The sequence below is a fragment of the Triplophysa dalaica genome, chromosome 15 (assembly GCF_015846415.1).
Source record: "Triplophysa dalaica isolate WHDGS20190420 chromosome 15, ASM1584641v1, whole genome shotgun sequence".
NCBI classification, from domain to species: domain Eukaryota; kingdom Metazoa; phylum Chordata; class Actinopteri; order Cypriniformes; family Nemacheilidae; genus Triplophysa; species Triplophysa dalaica.
In genome coordinates, this window is record NC_079556.1 from 3,491,449 (window position 1) to 3,516,511 (window position 25,063).

The window sequence follows — 25,063 nt, forward strand, 5'->3', positions numbered from 1 at the left end:
TTGGAAAGCGCGGCTCGGCCAATCAGCGTCGACGTCGCTACCACATGGTCAGGTTGTTTACTACAAGAGCAGAAAACCCGCTAGAAGCCGCCAGATGGAAAACCCGGAACTGGATTTTGAAGGAGGTTTACACTCGGCACAAACGAAAGCATTTCTGATTCAAACTAAATCAAACAGAGACTTGATTTACCCGTTGCGTGTCAGGAAAACACTACAGATCCACACATCTGCTTTTATGCGGCTGGTTTTATAACTCTGCGGGTCATTTAGCCAACTCATTCCGTTTCACTGTAAAACTCCAGTTCGGGTTTTGGAATACCTGAACGCAACCAGTTCTGGGCTCTGTAAAAGGACATTTTCAAGTTACAGCCGGTCAAAGCAAGCCTTGTGGAAAGGGGGTGTGTTGAAATTTGGCATTGGTACGTGCGTTCATTGAAAGTTTTCTCGCTATTCTTACGCGTCTGTGTCTCGCTACACCGCACGCTTCTCCGGCAAGACAGCGCAGTTTCATGACATCCAGGTTGGTGCCTTTTATCAGCAAATTCACGCAAATAAGCCTTTCAATGTTCAGGACTTGTAGCGTGTTTGTGCGTTTGTGCGTAAATGTACGGCTTGTGAAACTGTTCATGTTTTACGCGTGAAGTCATGTACTTTATGTGTTATGCATATGTGATTAAGGAATTTAATTATTGAAGCAATAAATGAAAAAAGATTTGGGTAAATAATGCATGTGGTCCATTGAATGTTCTCGAAAATGCTTAACTTTCTCGTGTCGCCTCGCTGCGCTAAGAGATCAACTGTTCAGATGGCACATTCTGGACGGTTTTGCAAAAACAGCGTTCACGCTTCGACTGAATAGCGTTTGGATTATCCGCTCCCGCTGCGCGTTCCAGACGGTCGGAGGCGAACATGTGAGAAGCGACCGCGCGCGTGCAACGTTACGTACTAAACTATACTTTGGACAAATGTAATAACAGTGACGTCATGGGCACAGCATAATCTCCAATGCGGTTTGATCAAGCACACAAATTTATATGAGCGATTAATGGAACTTGTTTTAAGGCAAATCCGTGTGTTTATTTAGAAAATCTACAAATTTAGTTAAATTGTTCGGTAATTGTGAAAATGAGAGAAATCTGGAGAAAACGAAACTGAACGAGTTAGAGACCAAACATTACAGCGGTACATTATGTACCATGCACGTCTGCTGTGTATTGTTTACATTGGCTCGAGCCGCTGTATGTTCCGCAACGTTGGCATGCCGGGTGGATGTAGAGAATGTGTACATGATGTATATTTATGGCTCTGTTAGTTTATGAAAATGAATGAATGGATGTAATTAGTTCTTATAAAATGAATGCAGTTCAGATTCGTTGTTGTTTGCAAAATGATGCCGATAATCCAATGTTTTACAACATGGCCACCATTTTTAAATGTAATTTTAATTCATTTTGGAGTAAATAGAATCTTCTCGAATGATGTAAGTTGTATGAATATGGAGCTGTAGCATGAGTTTTCTCCATGATTTTTCATTGAAAGTAGGAAACTTGAGATCAGACTTCAGTTTAATGAACAGTATTCAGCCCACTGAAAGCTTGAACTCTTGCATCGTTTCAAATCTTTTTCATGGTTCAGTCGGTGGTGACGAGTAATGACTCATAGTCATTGCGCGGAATTGCACGTATACTTCAGCTTTTGCATCAGTTATCCTGTGATATCTAAATAGTTGGATGCTTAGCTGCCGGATATTTCACACATGGGATGACATTTCACAGATGAGCTTCAGCAGGTTACAACCGGGGACAAAGTTGCATCCGTTCTCAGTAACTCTTTTCTTTTTGATATTTTGAGTTTGTGAATTACTTAAAGCGGTCGTAACACACGGGGTTTCTGCCAATCTCATATTAATCTTGAGTAGCTATAGAGTAGTATTGCATACTTCGTATATTCGAAGAGTGTTTAGTTTGATCACAATTATAAAATATAGATACAGATCGATTCCGAAAACATACGGCGCGTGCGGGGGGGAGGGGTAGGCTGAACCAAAGCAGGTGCGCACCCATTGTCAACAAAACACATAAATCGGTTTCACTCACCGCATGCGGTTCATGTCCGGCATATTTTAGCGCTGGGACGGCTCCATATATCAGTTTCAAACAATCTCCATATCCAGCGTTATATTCACAGTTTATATAACATTCATCACCCAAATGCAGTGAACAAACAAACACCTGAACTTCGCGAACGTATGCTCTCTCTCTATCCTGAACACAAGTAAAAGTGACGTATGCGCATGCTCCTTCTACTGCTCTTCTGTGGCCGTGCCGCATCCTTTTCCGGGAGAATTTTCCAATACGGGACTAAGAAAGTTGTTACAAACGGTTTTATATGTTCGAAAAAAACTTTCCGAAACCTGTACGATCGCTGGGGGTGTGTATCGAGCACAGAAATACTAAGTTTTTTGACAAGTTGACCATTTTTAACATGGTAAAGAAGTCAGAATGCATCAAACAACGTTGTATGGCCGCTTAGATTTTATGCCATAAATAGTTAAGAAGCACTTTTAAAGATACTAACAGCATAATTCAGTCCAGAGGCTCTTTCAGACATGAAAATGTGCTGCGTGACCGAAATAAGTTATCGTTGGTTTTCTCTTTCCAGCTCTCCGTTTGTCCTTTGAAAAGTGCTGCTGAGTCTCCATCAGCAGTTCTTTAAAGCAGTTCAGAAGATACAAGGTGCTCGTAAAAGAAATGATACCGAAGACCAGACTTGGTAAACGGTCCCCATTGGGCACCCTGGTTTGCAGTTCCTCTGCCGAGGGCACGACTGAAATGGGGCACCATGGATCCTCAGACAGTGGGTTTTACCGAATCAAACTTTACCCAGGACAAAAGGTGAAAATGAATAAATAATGTGATTATAAAGAAGTAAATTAAACAAATAATCTGTTTATCTGAATACGAAGTCCTCATTGGTCCCTCTACAGTAATTCTTGCCGGTATTTTCAATACGCATCAATGCAATTTGTAATGTCAAAAGTAGCGCAAGCAGACACATCACAGGAATTCTTTTTTGATATGTTTTTTTAGGTGTATGTGCACTGTGGCGGTCAGGAATGTGGAGGTGTGGTTGAGCAGCATAACCACGTGGACAATGAGGTGTCCATCTTCCTGCCTCAGCTCAACCAGCATGTTCACCGCAAGCTGGAAGATGTTTGGACAAGCCCCACGTCCGATCCCACCACCTCAGTATCTTCATACATTGATGTGCCAAAAAGGTAAAGCTCCTTAAGGATGTCAGCATTTTTATATAGGATCCTATAAAAAGTTGACACATGACCATACAGTATATGAAATAAAGATTATATAGGTTATAGTTCCACTATTTGTTTTAGAAATATATCATGGAGACCGATGTGCAAACACGAGGAAAGAACATAATTTTCACTTGTGTTTTATATTATGTAAGATAGGAATTTAAGTATGTTGTGTATTTCATACATATACGATCACCAAACGTATTCATAAATACATAAGGATTTTTGACCTTTTGTTTGATCAAGGCTCTTACAACTTGACTTTATCACAACAGGAAGCCCGAGACGGTCGACATGGATGAGATGATGGCCGCTCTGGTTCTTACCAGTCTGTCCTGCAGTCCAGTCATCCAAAACTCAGTTCAGGGGAGCGGGACGCCAGGTTGGGAGAACATTATATATTTTTAGTACATTATACATTTTTGAGATATATTATAGTTTAAGTAATCACGCACCACAGTGACAATACAATGCACAAATCACATGACTGGAAGCAGCTGGGATTACACACTGCTTACTCAGACATTAGTCACCAAGAAGATGCTCTGAAGATCTGCACGTACAAATTATTCCAACATGATGAAATTCAGTTGCTAACTATACTTACACCTAGCCAATGTATAACATCTATCCACTTGTAAGACTTTTTCTTAACTTATATCTAAATGACCTCATCTCATTTTTATTCACCTCTGTATTTGTGATAGCTTTGTGTGGAATGGAAAGCGGTGGCGGCGAACTGTCCGACGGTGGATACTGGAGCTGCGACCATGGAAACGGAAGCCCCGCACCATCCCCACCCATCGCAGAGTCGGACAAGTCCGGCCATCTCGATGAAGGCCTGGACATGGAGATGGACCAAATGTTATTCAATGAGCCGACGCCAAGAAAACGCAAAGTAAGCCGTTAAAAATTATGAATGGATAAATCAAGTTTCAAATAATGTATTTGTAGTTTTATGTATAGTTAATGTGTACACTTTATTTTGGTAAAGTAAAATAAACTTGAAAACAAATGAAATCATCTTTAAAATAAATAAAGAATATTGTTTGTTTTTTTAGAACTCTGTAAAAGTAGCCTATCGCTGCTTGTGGCCAAATTGTGGGAAAGTTTTGACCACAGTGGTGGGCATCAAACGTCACATCCGGAATTCTCACCTTGGGTAAATATCTAATTGCTTAAGAATGTTGCATTCTGGGACTATCAAAACATTTGTATTGTTGTTTTAACTGTACGTTGTTGATCTTTCTGCAGGCAAAGTGAAGAACACTCCCACAGGGAAGAAGACTTCTACTACAGCGAAGTCTACCAGACTATGGAGCAAACGTCTCCCCCTGTTGGCCACCAGCCTTCCTGCACTTCTCCATCCAGCCCCAGCCAGCACATACCCCTTTCCCCTTCCACCCCGTATCCGCCCCAGCCCAGCACGCTCAGCCAATCAGCTCCGGGCAGTGTCTGGCAGGTCCACTCTGAGCACTCTTACCAGGTGAGATAACGTCACTACAAACCACAGTTAAAGCTCAGAACGGCTTTGATTGTTGCCAGATTTCTTTGTTTGAGTCCATGTAGCTAACTTGAGTACTAAAGAGCATGTTAGCGAAACAAAGGTCGTGGGTTCGATCTCATGGTACACGTGCTGATAAATGTATATAAACTGAATGCATTTTGGGTCACTTTGGATTCAAGTCGCTTTATCTGTAGCTGTTTTAAAATTTGATGTTAATTAATTTAGGCCCCTCCGCCTGTTCAGGTGGTGACTCAATGTAAACCGGTGACTGTACCCGTGTCGTGTCATTGGACTCCATCTCTCACGGTTCCTCAGAGCAAACAGGTAAGCATTTCTTCACTTTTCTCTGAATTTGCATTCCACAAGGCAAAAGAAATCACACAACAGAGATGTTTAACAATGCGCCTCTGTCGTGCAACAGGCTATATTTATAGCTAATGGATTGGTTATGCAGTGTTTTCTCTGTGGCTTTGAGAATATTTCAAGTGCCACATGGTCTCAGATTCGGATGTGTTTTCTAGCTGAAAATAGGAGTGACATGCCCATGTTGTTTTCTTTCTTCTGCTCCGCCTACAAGACAAGGCCAGTGTTATTGCAGTGCCATCTAGTGGAGATGAGAGAGATCACATCTGAGCACACTTTGTTCTCTTTGTCTGAACACATGCTTGTCACCATGTTTGTGACAAATATAGCATAATTTGTAATGCGAACATAGAGCTTTGCAAGCAGTGTAACGATGATCTAGTCAGGAAATCTATTAAAAACTATTAGCATTGTACATTTGCAACAATCTGAAATTGTAATTTATTTTGCACAGATGGTTTAAAGCATTGCATTTGATCCCCAGAGAACACACAAATTATAAAAAAAAATGTATAGATTAAATGCACTGTAAGTCGCTTTGGATAAAAGGGGCCGCCAGATATATTAAATATGATAAATCTTTTCATTTATATTACTTATATATATATATATATATATATATATAAATAACTTATGACAGTTTTTGACAAAGTTGTGTTTGTGGCTGTGACTAATGTAGGTCTCTTTCTCCTGCAGGGCTCACCATTCCGCCGTCGTTCAGTTAGTGTAGGTGAACAATGGCTTCAGAATAACAGCGCCACCTTCAGGCCACATCCCGCCAGTGTCTCCCCTCCAAGAAACCACTGCACTGCCAGGTTAGTTCCCACCTATTTATAAAATGTTCTAATTTGTTCTTTGTTCAGTTTTTTAACAGCACACAAACATACAAACAATATACAGAACATTTATAACCAAATAAAAATATACAGAATATATTAAGGGTTTATATATGTAACTTAAAATGTAAAAAATAACAGAAGTGCTGGGATATACATCTTGCAATGTACAGTAGTCTATGAAACAAAATATCCTAAAATGTCATCAAAATAAATATTCTCTGCTGAAGTAATGAAAATTGGGTGTGTGTGGAAAATATTAACCACTAATATCATAAAACACGTAATAAAACGCTCTTTAAAAATCCCCCTCCAACATTATTTCCACCAGAATGTTTTCCACTTAAATGTGATATAACGGAGGTAACGTGCACTGCAAATATAACGTCAAATGTAATTGATTTATTTTCCACACCAGGAGGATTCGTGGAGAGGCCAAGAAGTGCAGAAAGGTGTATGGCATCGAACACCGAGACCAGTGGTGCACCGCCTGCCGCTGGAAAAAGGCCTGCCAGAGATTCCTTGACTAAATACCTCCTGAGAAAGAAAGAAACTGAACACTAACCTTAAAAGATGGGATCTTACCTGGAACAATGGTTGAAAGAAACCAGAAGAGCACCTTTGTGACTTTTTTTTACTTTTTACCACCGAGCTTTTCGTTTTACAAAATCGTGCTAAGGAACCATCTTGGTGCTGAAAGATTTCTAAAGCGAAAAGCACAGACTCCGCCCCTGCAGTCTTCCTGCGACTTATACCATATCAGCAACTAATCCAGCGTGACTTTTTTTTAAACAAGACGCAGCCGTACACTGCACAACAGCTGCAGCCATATTTTGTTTAATCTGTTTTAAACCAACCAGCCCCCTGGCCTGAAATCTCCTCACGTTGTCATCGATTGGACAGTTCTCTTATCATTCCATGGCGATATGAGACAGGGTGGAGGCGTACGTTACATTGTTTTGGGGGCAAAAATGGCAGCTTTTGGTAAATTGTAGTTAAACAAGGAAGCAGAATAGCAAGCCTATAATGTTTATGATCATGCATGTCATGTTTACCTGCTTCTTAAGCAGACATTTCCTCTGTTTCCGTTATAAAGCTTTGTAAAACAAACTTTTAAGGAGGAAATGGATTTTGTATTACAGTTTTGATATCTGTGATGTGTGTCACGTCATTATCAGTGTATTTTTATGACACAGGTTATACTTCTGTGGAATAAGGTGATTTACTTTCCTGTCATGTCACAGCTAAGGAAAACCTGTATATGAAACATGCATGAAATGATACACTTTATATGTATTCCTTTTGCTTCTCGTTCTCGTACCAGTCAACCCACTGGCTGTCTGTTTATCTGGATTGTTTTCTTGCCAAAGAGATTCTCTGCAAGATAATTCATAATAACAATGTGAAATCACTCATAAATCTTTTCAAAAAGAAAAGCGTAACCAAACTATTTGATTGGTTCTAGTTTTTAACATTTGGGTCCAAAAACAATCTTTTTTTGTTTTGTATAAAGCTTATATGCATCAGCATTTTTGTTTTTATATGTAGCTTCACATCATGTGTACTTTTGTAAACGCTCGATTTGACTTTGTAAAACTGAATGTACGTTAACCTGAGTTTTTATTCATTTCTGGCAGTCAGAATAACTCGAAATAGTCACAATATTAGGCAATAATAGTTTGTCTGTTAAGATTGAGAGACGATCGATGGAGCTCACAAAAACAATCTTTCCTGCATTTTTATTTTCAAGTACTTCCTTTTAGGGAAAGTCCTGAACTGTCTGAGATTTGTTTAAGATTACGAGAAAATGTCTTGTTGATGAACGAATGTTGCTTGAAAATGCCTTTTTTAAATAAACTTGCAAACAAATGACCCAAGAGCAAATAATATGCTAGTTGTTTCTTTTCTATTTAATCTTTGTCTTTTTTTATAGAGCAAGTTCGCATGGTTCGGGAAAACAATTACGCCCAGAAATGACACCCTTCACCTTTTGTAAATTGCATTAATCATTACTGCTATTAAAAGCACTGGGTATATAAAAAAACATGTGATCATGTCAAAATGTAGCTCGGTTTTAGACTGAAATCTTTCAAAATCATGCAACGTGAACAAAATACGTCTGGACACAAAATCATTTGCTGCATGACAAGCCACAGAAAATAGTAAACAATTTTATTGATCGTTCAATGTAGCTATATACAGTTCATATATTGAACATCATGATTTATATCATTGGAATAAAGGGAAAAGCATGATTTAGCAATGTTTGCCTAAACACAGTTTTTTTTCATATGCACAGACACAAATCAACTTTGTCAGTAAAAAAAAAAAATGCTGTTTTCCATTCTTTGAGAAAGAAGAAAACTCTGTGTGACAGAATTTGCAGTGTTTGTATGGGCATATCACAGCCGTAAAATGGATTATGGGAAATCTGGCTTTATTTATTTTGCTGGAGACTGTAAATACAGATTGGTCTTCCTTAATTCCTAAAGCTTTGCATGTTGTATCATCATCCCACCACAGTACAAATTAGGTTTTCATTATTGAAATTCCCTTTGGCCGGTAGATGGCAGTGTTGTATTGGGAAAATGGATTTGGACCTCTTGAGGGTTTCAAATGATCTTTGTACAATAATTGAACTAAAGGGGTGAACCATATACAATATCAAAGCAATTTATAGATGATTTGGATAAGAAGGAATTGAATCTCTCACCTTATAATTTTCCTTAAGCTTTAAGCTAAAATCACTTATAAGTCCTGATGACAAATCAGATCAGAAGTAAATGCGCATCTAACCTTGTTGCACTATGAATTTTTTGTGTGTTGATAGAGGGAGATAGATATTTTATGACTAACTGTGAAGCATAACAATTGATGGTTTGGTGGATAAGTTTCTTGGCCTTCAAAGATCAAAGCTTATTTTTTCTCTTGGGTGTAATCATCAGATATCTCATTTAACTCGCTAGCTCGGGTGTTCATGCCCATGTACTGCTTGAGGAACTCGCTGAAGCGCTTCTGGTTGTTCCACTTGCGGGCAGATTTGCGGACCCCTATGAAGCCCCCATACCTCTTCTGCAAAGACCTGCCAGGATCAATGAACTTCCTGTAGCCATACTTGTTTTTGAGGAAGCCTCCAAAGCGTTTGATCAGGTGGATGGCCTGTTCTTCATCTCCTCCCATCTCGCTGTCTTCATCTTGCTCTTCCTCAGATTCCTGTGTGGCCTGTGCTTGTTGGAACTTGTATTTTTTACTCAGCTGCACGTTTTGGTCTTGATCTTGGTCCTGTGCTCCCACAGCCCGAGTTACATGGTCAAACCTCTGGAGGGTTTCAGAATATTGGCCATCGTCCTGGTTGAGAGGCAGAGAGGCGTCCGCTTCCTCTTCTGCCCTTTTTAGCATGGCGCTTACGGGCAGGGAGGCTTTTGGATTCTGCTCCACAATGGTCCTGCGACACAACTCCCAAGTGTCGCCTGGAGAAAGGTTACCATGACACTCCACCAAACACACCTAGAACGACATTATACGTTGTGTTAATGCAGCAACACAAAGGCTGAAAAGTTGAAAACTTTAAGTAACATTTAATTTATATTTAAGATAAATTATTATTATTATTATTAGCATTATTATTGAGAAAACGTGTAGTGTGAATCTGTCATTAGAACAGAGGAAACAGTTTGGTTTCAACAATTCTTTCATTTTTTATCTGAATAACGTTGGAAATCATATCATCATTTGATGATTTGAAATCATTTGACTACTTTGGTGTGAACAGATTTTATTTAACACACCTTTTTAAGTGTCAATTTATTAAGAGATATTAAAAAAATTGCATTAATTGTCTTACATTATATATTTGTATAAACAGATTATTATTCTATAAATAAAATATTATTTTTATTTGATAAAACATCCATCCCGTTTCGTCTGTATAAATATCACAAAACCTGTTCCATAATGTGTCACCGTTAAGGAAGTGACGTCATTTTTCTTGGTGGAAGAACAGAGTAAATCATTTGACTACTTTGGTGTGAACAGATTTTATTTAACATGCCTTTTTAAGTGCCAATTTATTTAGAGATATTAAAAAAAATGTATTAATTGTCTTACATTATATATTTGTATAAACAGATTATTATTCTATAAATAAAATATTATTTTTATTTGATAAAACATCCATCCCGTTTCGTCTGTATTAATATCACAAAGCCTGTTCCATAATGTGTCACCGTTAAGGAAGTGACGTCATTTGACTTGGTTGAAGAACAGCGTAAACTTCAGTAAGTATTGAATTTAGGGACTCGGTGATGTATTTTTGTCACTTTTAAACATTCCCACCTGATTGACCAAATTACACAAATCTATTAAATAATATAATTTAAAGGACTTTTAATATAGAATATTAGCTCTTATTATTATATCTGACCTGTTATCTTGACAGGTGTAACTTGTGTCGTGAACGTGCATCGTACGTTTAGCATTTACGATAACGTTACAAATGAAGATTTTTGCTAAAGATTTATTGTCCCATTTTGTGCATGTGAGTCGATAGCAATGTTTTAAACAGCTCTTTAAAATTAACTTGCGTTAAGAGTCAGTAAATCGCGGTTTGAAGACAAACCGTGTCGTCGAGTTAGCGCACCTGTGTGAGAATTACGAGAGCTTTCGTCACTTGCATGAATAATAAATAATACAGACTTTGATATGTGTAGACTCAAACTGTCTCCGGTACAAGAAACATCACTTTAGAAACCACTTTACGGAAATCCTTCAAGTTTATATTGCATAAAAATAAATAAGTATTTGTAATATATTATTATTTTTGACTTGGAGACTTTAGATACTTGTACACAATAACAGGAATGACCCTTAAAGCAACAGTCAGGAGCAAATATCTCATCACTTGCACATTAAAATGGGAAGAGAGGGCTATCTGCATTCTGTAATTCAGCAGAATCAATTAGACAATGCAAATTAAAAGTCAGGTTTCAGGGGAATTTCTTAGTCATCAGAAAGGGGGAGTTGTGGAGATCTCTGGTTATTCATGCTGAAAGAAGATAAAAAAACACCCCGGGGAGAGCCCATTTAACGCTACGGAGAGCACCGCTGGTCCATCAATTTCTTCGAGAAGCCTTGCCAGATGATGTTTTTTGTGTTTCTACTTAATTACATGACAAGATAACCGAATCACTGCAGCTGTTTTGAGTCAAAGGGCCATCTTTAACCAAATTAGCACTTCTGCCCCCTCAAATGCATCGTGTTGACATGAATAACAGAGCGGACGACCTCCTCTCCTCTGAGCTATAATCAACTAAATTGCAGTAACACATTCCACTATTATGATTAATTATGTCGGCTAATAAGGAATTGAAAGAAGATATAGGACTGATACGTAAAGATACATGAGATGAAGCGTAAGGAATTAAGGTCTGATAAACATAATATTTGTTCATTATTTTCCCACCATTGTCATTCAAACCTGATCTTTTGTAAAAGAAAATATATATTTTGAGAAAAGTCTGATTTAGTGTCCATTCTAATGGCAGTCAATATTGTTGTGAAGCCAACATTCTTCATAATATCATTTGTTTTCTGTAGGAGAAAGATGACATGAATATTACAATTCATCCCTTGAAAATGTAGAAAATATTTGAAAAGGATTTTATTTGCCTCTGTAGGCTTATGTTTGTGGGCTAAAGTTCTCAGTTATGCTCTATTGAATTGCCAACTTCAGGTTTTATATTATCAAAAAATATATATATATTTGAAGGATCCATATAAATAATTAATTGTTTTAATTGTCAAAATGTTTATACGGACAAATGATACAGATATTAAAAATAATATTGCTTGTCTAAACATGAGGGAAAAGCAAAGCTCAGAAGAAATGTTGGAGAGGCACGAAACTCGGCCAAAAGTCGTCATGTGTTCCATGTAATCTCACAGCTGGTCATGCTTGAGAAACTAAAATAGATCAAATATCATGGGATGGTTCACCCAAAAATGAAAAATTCTTTCATCATTTACTCATCCTGTTGTCATTTCAAACCTTTATGACTTACTTTTTACTTTTAGAATGTCAATATAAACCGCTGTTACCCATCTGCTTCTATTGTATGACACAAAACCAATGTCAATGGGCGCCAATGTTATTTTGTTTTCAGATTCTTCAAAATATCTTCTTTTGAGTTCTCCAGAAGAAAGAAAGTCATACAGGTTTGTAATAACAAAATAAGTGAATAAATGATGACAGAATTGTCGTTTTTTGGGTGAACACTTTGAGGTATGACCGATCTTTGGAAGGAATTACCAGATTGTTGAAGGCGTATTCTTTAGGCAGCATTTGGCTGCAGAAGTGGCAGTCCTTCTGGCAGTCACACCACGCTGGGTTACACAGTCCGAGCAACAGTAGTGTCCACAGTGGGGTCTTCATCATGAAGTGTGTTGAAGTGCGGTCTGCGCAGATGATAAATAGAAGAAGGTGTGAGAGAGAGAGACAACCGATTAAAAACTCCTGGAATAAAACACCCGGCCAGTATGATATTTGTTTGTAGTTCAACTTTAACTACGTTTAAAGTGCTCTTCAACAACTACGAGATAGACTTGGCATCTAAAGGACTTCATTAGTAAAACCCATCATCTGCAGTAATTGAAGCTAGAATTAGCACTCGTGGTGTAATGAGAGCGTAATGGTGACGGGGAGAAAGATTTAAGCCGGTGTGATGCACACCGGTTAAGCACATTAGTTCACAAACCACTAAACAACTTCAACGCAAGAAGTATAGACACGCTTAAATAAAATCCTTGCACTGCATTTTCTTTGCCAGATGTATAAAGCAAAGGTTGTTTAGATGGTTCAAAAGCAACTTGGAGGTAAATCAATTTCACCTGCATTGCGCTTGTATTGAAGATGTCACCAGGAACAAAAGCAAAGGTGTAAGTCACGGAGAATCGATTACCACCTCTCGAGCGAGTTTTATTGAATTCACCGACTGTACGCAATACCGAGAGGGGAAGCACATAATTATACGTGTGCGAGTAAATTACACACAACTTTACGCAGAGTGAAAGGACTGGATATTGATTTTGGCTGCTTCACTGCAAGATGATGCACCTAAATGGATGGTGGGTAGAGACGGCATTGTCCTAGAGAAAATTGGTTGCTTCTTTATCGGTTCTTTATCTTTCAGCTTAGTTTGTTTATTGATATTGCTTTATACGTTTCTACATATCTGGAATTCTTTAGCATTTGCACTGCATTGCAAGTCTTTTGTGTAGTTTAGGGCCTGTTTTCACAAGTTTATGCGGGATGCAAAAGACTTGAAGATAGACACTTGACCTTGCACTATGCACGTATGCGTAAATATGCAAACTAATAATTTGCAGAGTAAGTTGGAGGAAAATTGTGCAGTTTGGAAAACTCTTTTATACACAAATAGTGTGCTTTATTTTGTAAGGTCTGTTACATTTTCTTTAAGTTTAGTGACGTGCAACATGTTAAGGTTTCAATGTGTATAGAAGTATTTTAGGTTTAATACATGTTATGGAGTTTGTCTAAAGGACTAAAATTGTTTGTTTTTACAGATTTCTTACACGGATTTTTGTTCCCAGATTTGATATAACAATTAAGCTTTTATTGAGCCCGTATACATTCAATGTACAGTTTATTTTGTCTGTTTTTTATATGTTTTATATTATTATCTCTTTAGTAAATATTATGATGTTATTAGGGTACAATGGTAAATGACAAACACCAAGTTCCACTTCATTTTCTGTCTATACCACCAGTGACTGTTGTACATATTCTCCATCATTTTTGACATGTTTTTAACATGGTTGGTTTGAAACAAACTCAATTAAACACCAATGTTAAATGGAGCTGGTGATGCACAGATCATTTCTCAATCAAAAGCTAAACACCAGAGGGGATTTATACTTGAAGAGAGGCACAACGCTGCTGCTTCTAATTACATCACAAATTGTGCAACTGCAGATGGAAACCGTTGAAAAATTGCTGCAAGGGTGCTTATATATAATTATAAATATATAGGCTATGCACTTTACATTGTGTGATTACGACCCATTTTGGTCGGGCAGCAGTTTGGCAGGTCTTCATTTACTTAAAATAAACATAGGAATCCATTGTTTAATGTTTTTTAAGTTTTTAGTCATCACTTGTTGTGTAGGTTTAAATCAATGTGATTTAAGTTATACATTTTTTCTTAAAGTGACAGCTGCTTGTTGTTGGGTTATTAGATAATGTTGTTCGTGATATTTACATGTTATGTTTAGATTGACTATTTGTTTAATAGACAATAAAAGTCGTTTAGTGCTCAAGGTGGAAGATTGATCCTATAACTTTTTAAGCATGGGAAGCAGTTTTTTTGGGGAGAATAAAAAATCTATATGATGTTTACAGTTGAGCCTGCTTTGGATGGTGATGTTGATTTCTATCACGTATAAGCTATTGGATCAAAGAAAGGAGAAATCAATGACTATTATTATCAATGCGGTTTTAAATTGCCTTAGGTATCCTACCGTTGATGTGTTAAAGCCCCATTATTATTGACTATAGTAGACATCAATGCAATTACTTGAACCAGTGATGGAACAACGCTGGCCAGAAGAAGATTATTGCAGAGACATTGCTCTGTCATGGCTCAGGAAACCTAATGGGGAGTTATGCTTCATTCTTGTATAAATTATGAATTATGTCTCAGATGTTTCTCTTACAGTTCCTTATGAGCTATGTAATTGTGTGAAATGCACAGATTATTTAGTCTTGGCTCTATGAAAGCACAAAAGTGAATTTTCAGATAAATATTTAGTGTCTGTCTCTGAAATCTAGTAAGATTTAAAGTAAAAACTTGTTCGATCCTCAGCAGGGCCGCTAAATATCACTACATGCCTTGAAGGTCAAAGACAAACATTTGTGCAGTAATACACACACACACACACACCTACAAAACAGTAACACAAGCACAATTTAAGCGTGAAATGTCTCCAATAAGGCTCTAAATAACCGTTACTATTTTAAATATTCTCATTCATAAGCAATAATCAGCAGATATAGAAGAATCTAAACATTTCAGATGTGGATGAGCTTTGCATTGATGCCCATAACATAAATATAGATCATTTAATCCGAAGCTTGAGGCTGTTTGCATGCTTGTAATGCCAGCTTCCTCGCTTCATCTGTTGAATTTACTTTTTAAAGTGAAGTTAAGGGCAAAAACTCCTTAATGAAATATCATTAAACAATCTTCACGATGGATCCTTGACCAGACTTTCCAGATTACCAATCGATTTCATTATACAGCATCTAATACACGTTTTAGTGTAAAAACTAAAGCCTGTAAAAATAGGAGCAATATGTAAGTCAAACTACTTTATAATGCAAATTGCATGTACTGATGATCCTGGTTATTTATCAGATAAAAGTTTGCACTCTTATTATGGCCTTTGACACCTGTATTCTGCCTTATATTAGAGGAATGAAGAATAAATCATCGAGTCATGTCACGCTGCTATACCGCAATGCACTTCACACAAAGCTTTGTTTTTTCCGCAGTCTGTCCTTTCTGTACATCACATGTTTGAACATGCGGACCATTGCACCTTTAACAAATAAACACAAGAAATGGTTCATATTCCTGCTTGGTTCACTCTAAAACATATTACAAAATACGTTTTCAAAGTGTAAGTCTATTTCCTACATTGCTCTTCAAACATGTTGAAGATCACGTATACTAGTTCAGGGTATTGACAAGCTCTGTTGTCATTTTCATACATATTTTCAGTTAATTATGATTATGCTCTGTATTTTGCAGTCAAATATACCAGGAACATTCAAGAAATACACCAAAGCACAGTGAAATTGTGCAATAATTTTAGTTTTTGAGAAATATGACTTTTCCTAAAGTTCACATAACCGCATAATTCCCAATAATTTAACATTTTTCCTAACTTTTTTTATTGGTGACACTTGTATGTGTATCAATGAACAATTTCTACAGCATTTATTCGTTTTAGTTGATCTTGATTTCAGTATTTGCTCTTTATTTTTAAAACAAACGATGTGATTGTTAACATATTTTAATGCACAATATACTAATATGAATAATTGTATTGACATTAACCACCAGAGATTGGTGGTGCTGAAAACTATTCCACATTGTTAGCTCAGATTAGTTGCATTTACTAATGTTAACAAACCTTATTGTAAAGTGTTACTAAATTATTTGTAAGAAGAGTAAGAAAAAAAGAATATATATATATATATTTCTGTATATGCGCATAATATGATGGTTACAGATGAAAGTAAATGAAATGAGCCATCATGATGCACCATCTGAAAGTAACTTTTTGAATAACGCAGGGGAAATCTCTCCATTAAACTAGGCTAATCGACCATCACACCTTCCAGATCGGCCAGAAACCTGGGAGTGGTAATCGATGATCGGCTATACTTCACAGTTCATGTTGCAGTCACCACCCGGTCTTGAAGATTCATCCTCTACAACATTAGGAAAATTAGACCTTCCTCTCTGAGCATGCTACGCAAGTCCAGGCTCTTGTCGTGTCCGGACTGGACTATTGCGTGTCCAGACTGGACTATTACTCCCAGCTTGCGAACTCAAACCTCTACAGATGATCCAGAATGCAGCGGCAAGAGTGGTCTTCAATAAACCAAATAGAGCACACATCACTCCTCTCTTTATTTATTAACATTGGTTCCCTTTAGTCACTCGCATCAAATTCAAAGGCCTACAAGACCACCGTTGGTTCGGCACCCCCATATCTTCACCCGCCAGATTCCTACGCTCTGCAAACAAACGACGTCTTGTAGTGCCAGCCAAAAAAGGGAAGAAATCCCTCTCATGTACGTAGGCTATATGAGACCAGTTTAACTGCACTTGTACTTATTGTTGTTCCAATTGCTTCTATTGTTTACCTCGTTTGTAAGTTGCTTTGGAAAGAAGTGTCTGCTAAATGACTAAACGTAAAAAGTCCACAGTCTTTAAAGTCTAATTTATAAGGACCTTCATCTTTTTCTTTCGTCACTTTTCAACCTAAGGACTAAATCCAAACTAACTCTAGCAGATCTAATCTAAAGGCACCGGCCACAGATAATAGAAAATTGCATGTTAATGGCCCATGAACAGAGCAGGTGCGGGGCGTTTTGTGCAGCTGGAGTCAGCTCCCTTAAAAGAATGTATCACAATACAGTCGATATTTCCCTTCATATTTACAGCAGAACATTAATTGTACAAAGAGTACAGTAAATATCTCCCTGAAGTGATTGGTGTGTGTGTGTAGCGTCCTGTATTATACCCTGTGAAGAGGTGCATTGATCTCTAATGTATCAATCAATGATACAATTATGAGCACAAAGTGAAAAATATGCCCCTGTCATTCACATAAATGGGTTCCAGAGGATGTATAACAACGTCACCGGCAAACAACTCTTTCTTATACTTCTCATTTGTTACAGTCCTATAAATCAGTCGGGATAATGTAAAAAGTATCATGCATTCGGTTAACTATGATTTCATCCATTTTGTCGGAAGTATTGCAAATAAAAAAGCTGCAAGTGCACATAATAGTTTCATATAGTTCTTTAGAGTTATTTTACATAGAAAAATAAGGTATGAATTAAGCTGATTCTAAATTCTAAAAATCATTCCTTTAAAAACAGACTAAATACTTCAAAACTCTTACTGCAAATTTCGCACTATACATCACAAACAATCACTAAACAGACTTTTGCAAAGTGGTCAAATGTTTTATTTGTAGCTTACCTGTGCTATGGATTGGGTACCCGTCCTGTTCAGATCTGCTGTAACTGAGGGCAGTATTATTCTCCTTTCGTCCGCTTCTGTTTGTTTCCTAAAAGGATGCTGTTGCTCAGTCTTCTTATAGAGACACACCCCTCCCGGTGGTCCAACCCCTTACCCCCCTTTTTACAAGTGAGTGAGAGAGAGAGGAGAGAGAGTCTTACGTATGGGGACAGGAGGACACATCTTGATGTGTCAACATGGACGTCAGGTCTATCTTCCACGTCAAGCGTTACACGGTCTCAGAACTAACTAGATTGTCAGGATCCTCACATACTTATTTATTAGTCTGTGTTCTGTCTGTTAATACTTCATTCTCCTATATACTGTAAAAGGGATGTTAAATTCTGAATGCTTTGAGAGCTATTCGAAAAAATGTAGATGTTCCGTAATAAAATGAACAATCTCTTTTGAATATCTAATGAAGTTTTTTCATTGTTCCATAAAGAACTATGGTTTGACAGCAAACAAAGAAAAACTGTTAATAATATATTATCTTAACTACATTTATAATGGAAACTTGTATAAGAACGATTTCTCCTCATTGTTAGTTTTTTCTACGGTTTTGCTGTCACACCAAACGACACATTTACGGTTGTCAACTACCCATATACACTTTTAACAAGAAATTTGAAGCTGAAAATGGAAATTTGACAAATATGAAGACATACAGAATACATTTTAATTATAAATACATTACATTTGAAAGAAAATCTCGAAGTGCTAAGTTATTGCTCAGAGGTTGTTCTCTTTCATATTGCAGGAGATCAAATAAGAGTTATTGTTTTTTATTTAAGTGCCCCAATACATAAACTTGGCATATAGTTAGAATATAGAGGTATACAATTAATGTAGATGTCTTTGTTCAGATTGTTTGGTTTGAGCAGAGTTGACAAGAAATTAACTTTTGATGCAGACTATGATCTCATGTCAATTTTATATTAACCAGTTTAGATGAACATTTTTTTTTCAGTATGAATGAATCAACTTAAGTACAGTTTACACCAATTAATTCTTAAGGTAAGATTATTATATAAATCAATATAAGGTAAGAACTGCAATTTTTCACATTATTGATTAGAACAGACACGCATGAGAGTGCTTGGGTCTTTTCCATAGGAAAAATATTCGAAAACCACATGTCTCAATGTTTTCCTACTACTGACAACTGCGATATTACATTGCGATTAACTGCGATTAATTATTTGAGATTGTAATTTCCTTTGAATGGACCCCGTGTATAAAATCCTGATCTTTACTGTAAACCGGCATGTGTACAAGATCAAAACTATCTAGAACAAACATTGCATATAAGCTGATTATTCAGTCAATTTTATACCTAACTAAATTGACTAAATACTTAATAATATGGTGCTGATGTCCTGTATCTGTATCTTTTAAATGTCAAATCTGCTCAAGTACTGTTGAATCCAACAGAACAGTGACAGGCAAGCAAATCATATAACACTTAGTTTTTGCACATGCGTTTATCAAGTAAACCATGTTTGAGAAAAACTCACCTGTTCTTCAGGTAAACCATATGAAATGTGCACAGTCAACACTTCATTCTGTCAAGATGTGTTTGCTTTAAATTAGTAATGACTTCCTTTGCACAACATGACTGTTTACCTTTAGCTAACAAAGCATGAGTATATCAAAACTCTGTATTTACTTCATAAAGGAAACAGGAATGATATTCACATTTAAAAACTGCAGTACAGCAGAGCAAACCCAAGCATTATGATTGGAAATATACAAGTGAATATGCCATTCTTTAATCAGTAAATGTAAGAAACAATTGTGTATGTCTTTGAGAAGCTATAACCAAAAGTTTCAGGGTCAATAAAATTATTATTTCATGGCATTGCTTTGAAAAACCCTTTATAAAAACTACGCTTATAATAGTATAAGCTTTCTTAAGTCGACATTAATTCATTTCTTATCGCTGCTGACCTTCTGAAACCTTGTATCTCCATATTTTGTTTAAATGTTTTGCCATAAATCATTATTGTTTGTCGCCCCTTATGCTTGTCACTGGGTTTTGCAAAAATCGAAGTTACTAATAAAAAGTAATTAAAAGTGCTTGTTATCTTAGACAACACAGTATTTCATTATTTAAAAAGCACAGTGTTCTTACAATTTTCTGAAAAACAGCGAATTTGGACATACAGGGTTTTGAAAGGACAGCAACTATATGTAAAGTAATACTTGTTGTCCAATTGGCCAAAAAAAACACAGAAAGAAAGTATAAGAAATATGTTTCACTATATGTCCGGTTCAATCGCATCAACTGTTGCATTACCCATGTCATTAATCACTAGAGACATTTTTAAATATGAGTGCACACGGTTACATTATGAGGTGAGAAACTCACTGAGCTCAGGACACGTCCCAAAATGACCTGGAATAGCCATAAACACGTCTGACAAATAGAGAAAACTCCTTTGCATACTCTCGCCGTGAATGGCAGTTTTAAAATAAAACTATTTCATGGTGCTAACACAAAAATCCAAAACACAAAGTAAGGACTTGAAAGTGTTGGGATTGCTTTTTCTAACAAGTCAGCAGCTTGTGAATTGAAACCCAGTCTTGTCTAGCAAGTCCCAAACAGCCAAATGAGAAGCGGCCAACACGCTGCTCACAGGTGAAGAGACCAGAAAATTGGTTCGGCCGGCTGTGTCGTCCTCAGTCGGATTTTATAAACTGAGTTAAAAAGTCATGTGTTTGTGTTCGAGTGGGTATATAGAGAACCTTTGATTATGGTCACGGTAAAGCATCCTCTTACTGAGATTTTCATCTTGTGATGCTAAGAATTGCTTCTGGCCATGATGGTTTATCATTGTAGTGCTCAGCTGGGTGGTGTGGAGGTAGAGATCTGATAAGTATGTTACAGGATGAGATCTGTTGGTTGATCTGGCCGCAATGTGCCATCATGCTGAGTTAATGGACCAAAGAAGAGATTCATGCTGTGAGAGCAAAAAGCATTTTGGCCGATGTTCTGGGGATGCAGCAATGGGCAGAATTGTTTCTTTGCATTGGTTGTTGATCATATTGTTTAAAATTAAAGATGAGGGGAAATGAAATGAAATGAAGCCAGTGCTGTGCTAAACCCTATGTAAGCGTAATTTGGTAATGGATATCAATTATTTGATAAACGTTAAGAAAAGAAAGGAAGGGGTCCAAATAGTCAGTAAATTTGACTAATTTACCATACATGTATTCAATGGTGTGACAGCTTAAATTGGGGAAAAAAACTAAAAGAACACAAAAGAAGATATTTTGAAGAATGTAGGAAAGCAAACAGACCTTGGGCACTTTTGACTACAATGGTAATTTGTGATCTATGGTAGCAAATGGTGGTTTGGTTGCAAGTTACATTTTCCAAATATCTTTCTCTGTTTTCATCAGAACAAATACATTTATACATATTTGGAACAACTTGAGGGTGAGTAAATTAAAATATTTATTTTTAAGTGAACTGCCCCTTAAAGATCTAGGATCTCTTCCAATACTCTTATGGACACATTTGTGAGATTCTCTGTCTGTTTCTTAAAATATCTAAGACACAAGAGTTTGCATCTCAGTGATATGATAAACATTTGAGATATTAAAGAGATCTCATCTCTGTTTTCTCATTTCCTACAATATAATACTATAATTCCTACATCCTGTACTATGCTTTTGAAATGTATTTCAAATAGATGGTTGCAATAAAGCTTTACAGTATTTCAAATATTTAAGGATTTCAGTGCTTAAAGCAACCAAAATAGACCACACAATTCAGTTATTAAAATATAAAATTGGTGTATTATATCCGTACTGCAAAATATAGCAATGTGCTTATGTCCGTGGATTGATAATTGATATCATCACAACAACACAACATTGTTGATAAATGATGTGCTAGGATTGTCGTTTATGTAATGATGTTACAGATTTGTGTCCAAGGACTCAATAATACCTCTCTGTTGACTGACAAATAGATATCAAAAGTACAATTTTGGTATTCCTTTGTTTTAAGCATGGTATCACCCGACTGATTATGAAGAAAACAATCTTAAACTGGGTCGACTGAAGTCAGTGTCATAAATAAAAATGCATCACGGCAATGAATGCAATCAATCCAGAAATCCCAGATTCAGATAGAGATGTGAGGATACCGAGCCAGAGTAAGATATATTCACACAATGATAAATGACTTATGCTCACAAGCTTTTTGAAACATTTAAGTCACGATTTCTGTGAATGATGTTTATTTTTTCTGATATGAATTGCAAATTTCTCAAGGATACTCTTAAGCATAAATGTTTTTCACTTTTAAACACATTTACTTTCGTTTATTTTTTGTGTTCAGTTGTTTTTTTCATTAATTCACGTATTCACATCTGTTGATGCAAACACATTTAAAGTAGAAATCTTACATCATATATTTTTTTCTCTCTTAATATTAACCCTGAATGTGGCTATCATTTTTAGATGATTTTATTTCTGGAATCCATTTCACTTTGATGGTTGTCTAGACCATCTATTTATAGGATGCAAAAATGTGAAAGTTAGAAAGTCCTTGTCACTTAGCATAGCTCAAGTACAACAACGTCATATCAATTTCTATCGCCAAGGGCGAGCCGAAAAAGAGTAAAATGATTTTTGAGCGGTTGTCAATCAAAGAGTACAAGATCCATGTTGAAATTTAATTGGAAACTTCATCTCTTGATGTTTATGTAGTGAATCATCGCCAAAGGGCATTTACAACATCCTTATGAAGTCAACAAATTAGAAATATTGTTAAGGCAGATCTCGTCCCCCCATTGACTTCCGTAGTATTTATTTTCAATACAATGGCAGTAAATAGGGGGTGAGTTCTGCTCGTTTACTGACATTCTTCCAAAAATCTTCCTTTGTGTTTAGCAGAACAAAGAAATGTATAGAGGTTTGGAACAATCTGAGGGTGAGCAAATGATGACAGAATTTTCATATTTGGACTTCAAGACTAAAATAGATAAACACATGATTATGCTCATCCTCAACAACATTTGAGAAATGGGACTGAATAGCTGCATACCTTGAATGATCTGATTAAATCAAACATTATACACTGATACAGAATTAAACAGAGAGAGAGAGAGAGAGAGAGAGAGAGAGAGAGACCAGAGCAGCAGCAGCAGCATGTGCACTAAGTCAGATGCCAGACGGAAAGCTAACAATGGTCGACTTGTGATCTGCAGTAAACAGGCTGCTACCAGCAGGCATTATGATTCATTACAGTAAATCTCCACGTGAATACATTACTTACAAATTATTTCTTCACTGATTAAGTAACAGATGGATTTACAGTGAATTTGGATACTACATGGCCTTGATTTATTAAATTGACAAATAAGTTATATTTGTGCAATAAATACATAAATGTGTCATCAAGAGATAAAAACTCTGAATGCAATTATTAACACTATATTTTATATTTTGTGAAGGAGAAGTAAGGTGTGTTTCTCAATGTCATTTGCACATCTCCTTGCAAACTGTCAGGATAGGAAGCTTTGAGTGGTTGCCAAGGTGTTGCCGTGGTTCCTAAAGTGCTCTAAATAGTTGTTAGCTTGTTGCCATGAGGTTGCAAAGGGTGCAGAATAAATAGGATTAATGCTTTTTCTAACAAAATGGTAAAATATCATATAATAGGAATGAAAGGACATAAGATTTTAAATCTGTCAATGCAGTTGTATCTGTAACACATAACGAACAATGAGTGTACAATTGTCACATTTGCAGAGTTACCAGCTGATCACATTTTATTCATCATATGACATCACAACAAGCCATTGTAAACAAATGACACATTTTCAAAGGAAGTCATACTCACCGCTAAACAAAGTCTTCTTGAAAATGAATCGCACACATTTTTCTGCCAAATGTCTGTGATTCTCCCTCAATGAGTTTCAACATTCTGCTTGTGCAAGAGCCATAACAGATGCAGTCGGACCAGTGAAGAGAACTTGATGTTTGGTTAGACCCTGTTTCCATCTGTAGATCTGTGGACCAGTCGTTTCTCCGTTTTGACGGTCAAGAAAAATCTCTTCATTATTTCAGTCATTTTAGCCGCTAATTAAATAGTCATTAGGACTCGCGGCTCATTTGAGATTACCCTGAGGAGAAATAGTCGAGACACACTCAGAAGGGGCACACTTTGTTGGAAACACTAAATCAATTTGAAAAAATCATAAAACATTTCCTTTTTCTGGTCTAATTCCTGAATAAAATCAGTTCAATCGTCAGTTTGTTTCAACATGAATATATGAGTGCATTCATCTGATGATTTAGATTTGCATTTAATAATGTGAAAACACTTTCACAAGCTATGAAAGTGATGATGTAATTAAGACAGCAATTATACTTTTTCATGACTGTTTTCCTGTAATCCGTTGTGAAAAGAGAAGGAAACAGTGGGTTTGGAGCGTTCTGAAGATAAGTAGCTTATCTGTATTTCTGCAGGTGTTCACCACTGCGATCCAATCAGGGAACTTCAGAAGGAATTCATTGACTCTTGAACTCTTGTGGATCCAGTATGTTTGGGGAAAAATAAGAAGCATTTTATCTTTTTTTGACTCCATAATTAACCAAAACATTGGCAGCTGTTTTTTTTTTTTAAAGACGGGGACTTCAGTCTGATTTTCTGAAAGGATGTACCTCATTCCATGGAAAAAATTAAGAGTCCATTTCAAAATTATTTTTAGTTTTTCTGAATTTACTATTTATGTGATTATATAAAATTATACTTTTTCTTTCATTTTGTGAACTATTAAATACATTTTTTATAAATTTCAACTAAAAATATAGTTTATATTTGCATTTATTTGTAGAAAATGAAACCTGGGGAAACAGGTCAAAATATCTGAAAATATCTGTTTTTTTCTCAGACCTCTAATACTACAAGAAAGCAAGTTCATGTTTATTTTTTTGTTTGCACGGGTATTTAGGAAAAGTTTAAAAGTTTTATGTGATAACCTCAATTTTTATGTCTTGCATACTGTCAGTCTTTCACATGTTGGATGACATTTTCACTTCTGAGGTTTGATTTTGTTGAAATTCAACAGACACTGCACTGGAATGACCACAATATGTCTAGAAATGCTCATTAAATGAAAATTTGGAATAGTCTCTTATTTTTTCTGTGGCTGTATATGCAGTATAAGAAAGTATAAGGTACAATGGT

General features: G+C 36.4%; 2 protein-coding genes across 3 annotated transcripts; one reads left to right on the forward strand and one right to left on the reverse strand.

Moving 5' to 3' along the window:
• Positions 1–111: 111 nt before the first annotated feature.
• Positions 112–7,909, forward strand: znf395a (zinc finger protein 395a). 2 transcript variants are annotated; one of them, XM_056768279.1, is made up of 10 exons: positions 112–520; positions 2,662–2,894; positions 3,090–3,277; positions 3,592–3,698; positions 4,024–4,214; positions 4,378–4,478; positions 4,571–4,802; positions 5,049–5,147; positions 5,883–6,001; positions 6,441–7,909. In XM_056768279.1, the coding sequence occupies exons 2-10, from the start codon at positions 2,751–2,753 to the stop codon at positions 6,550–6,552; spliced, it is 1,293 nt and encodes a 430-aa protein (XP_056624257.1). In that variant the 5' UTR covers positions 112–520; positions 2,662–2,750; the 3' UTR covers positions 6,553–7,909. The 2 variants fall into 2 exon arrangements, with proteins under 2 accessions (XP_056624257.1, XP_056624258.1); XM_056768280.1 differs by having other exon boundaries at positions 5,067–5,147.
• A 268-nt stretch (positions 7,910–8,177) lies between these two features.
• On the reverse strand, positions 8,178–17,884 carry pnoca (prepronociceptin a). Its single transcript, XM_056768250.1, has 3 exons — positions 17,821–17,884; positions 12,330–12,475; positions 8,178–9,529 (listed from the first exon to the last, which is right to left on the reverse strand). Exons 2-3 carry the CDS (start codon positions 12,453–12,455, stop codon positions 8,939–8,941), a joined length of 717 nt encoding a protein of 238 aa, XP_056624228.1. The 5' UTR covers positions 12,456–12,475; positions 17,821–17,884; the 3' UTR covers positions 8,178–8,938.
• Positions 17,885–25,063: the final 7,179 nt, after the last annotated feature.

What these genes read in the sequence shown, in the direction of transcription:
- znf395a (XM_056768279.1), top strand. Translation starts at nt 2,751, where the DNA reads ATGATACCGAAGACCAGACTTGGTAAACGGTCCCCATTGGGCACCCTG. An exon ending in ATCCGGAATTCTCACCTTGG is followed by an intron (nt 4,479 to 4,570) that starts GTAAATATCTAA and finishes ATCTTTCTGCAG; the next exon opens with GCAAAGTGAAGAACACTCCC. An exon ending in ACTCTGAGCACTCTTACCAG is followed by an intron (nt 4,803 to 5,048) that starts GTGAGATAACGT and finishes TAATTAATTTAG; the next exon opens with GCCCCTCCGCCTGTTCAGGT.
- pnoca (XM_056768250.1), bottom strand. Translation starts at nt 12,455, where the DNA reads ATGATGAAGACCCCACTGTGGACACTACTGTTGCTCGGACTGTGTAAC. An exon ending in AATACGCCTTCAACAATCTG is followed by an intron (nt 9,530 to 12,329) that starts GTAATTCCTTCC and finishes ATGTCGTTCTAG; the next exon opens with GTGTGTTTGGTGGAGTGTCA.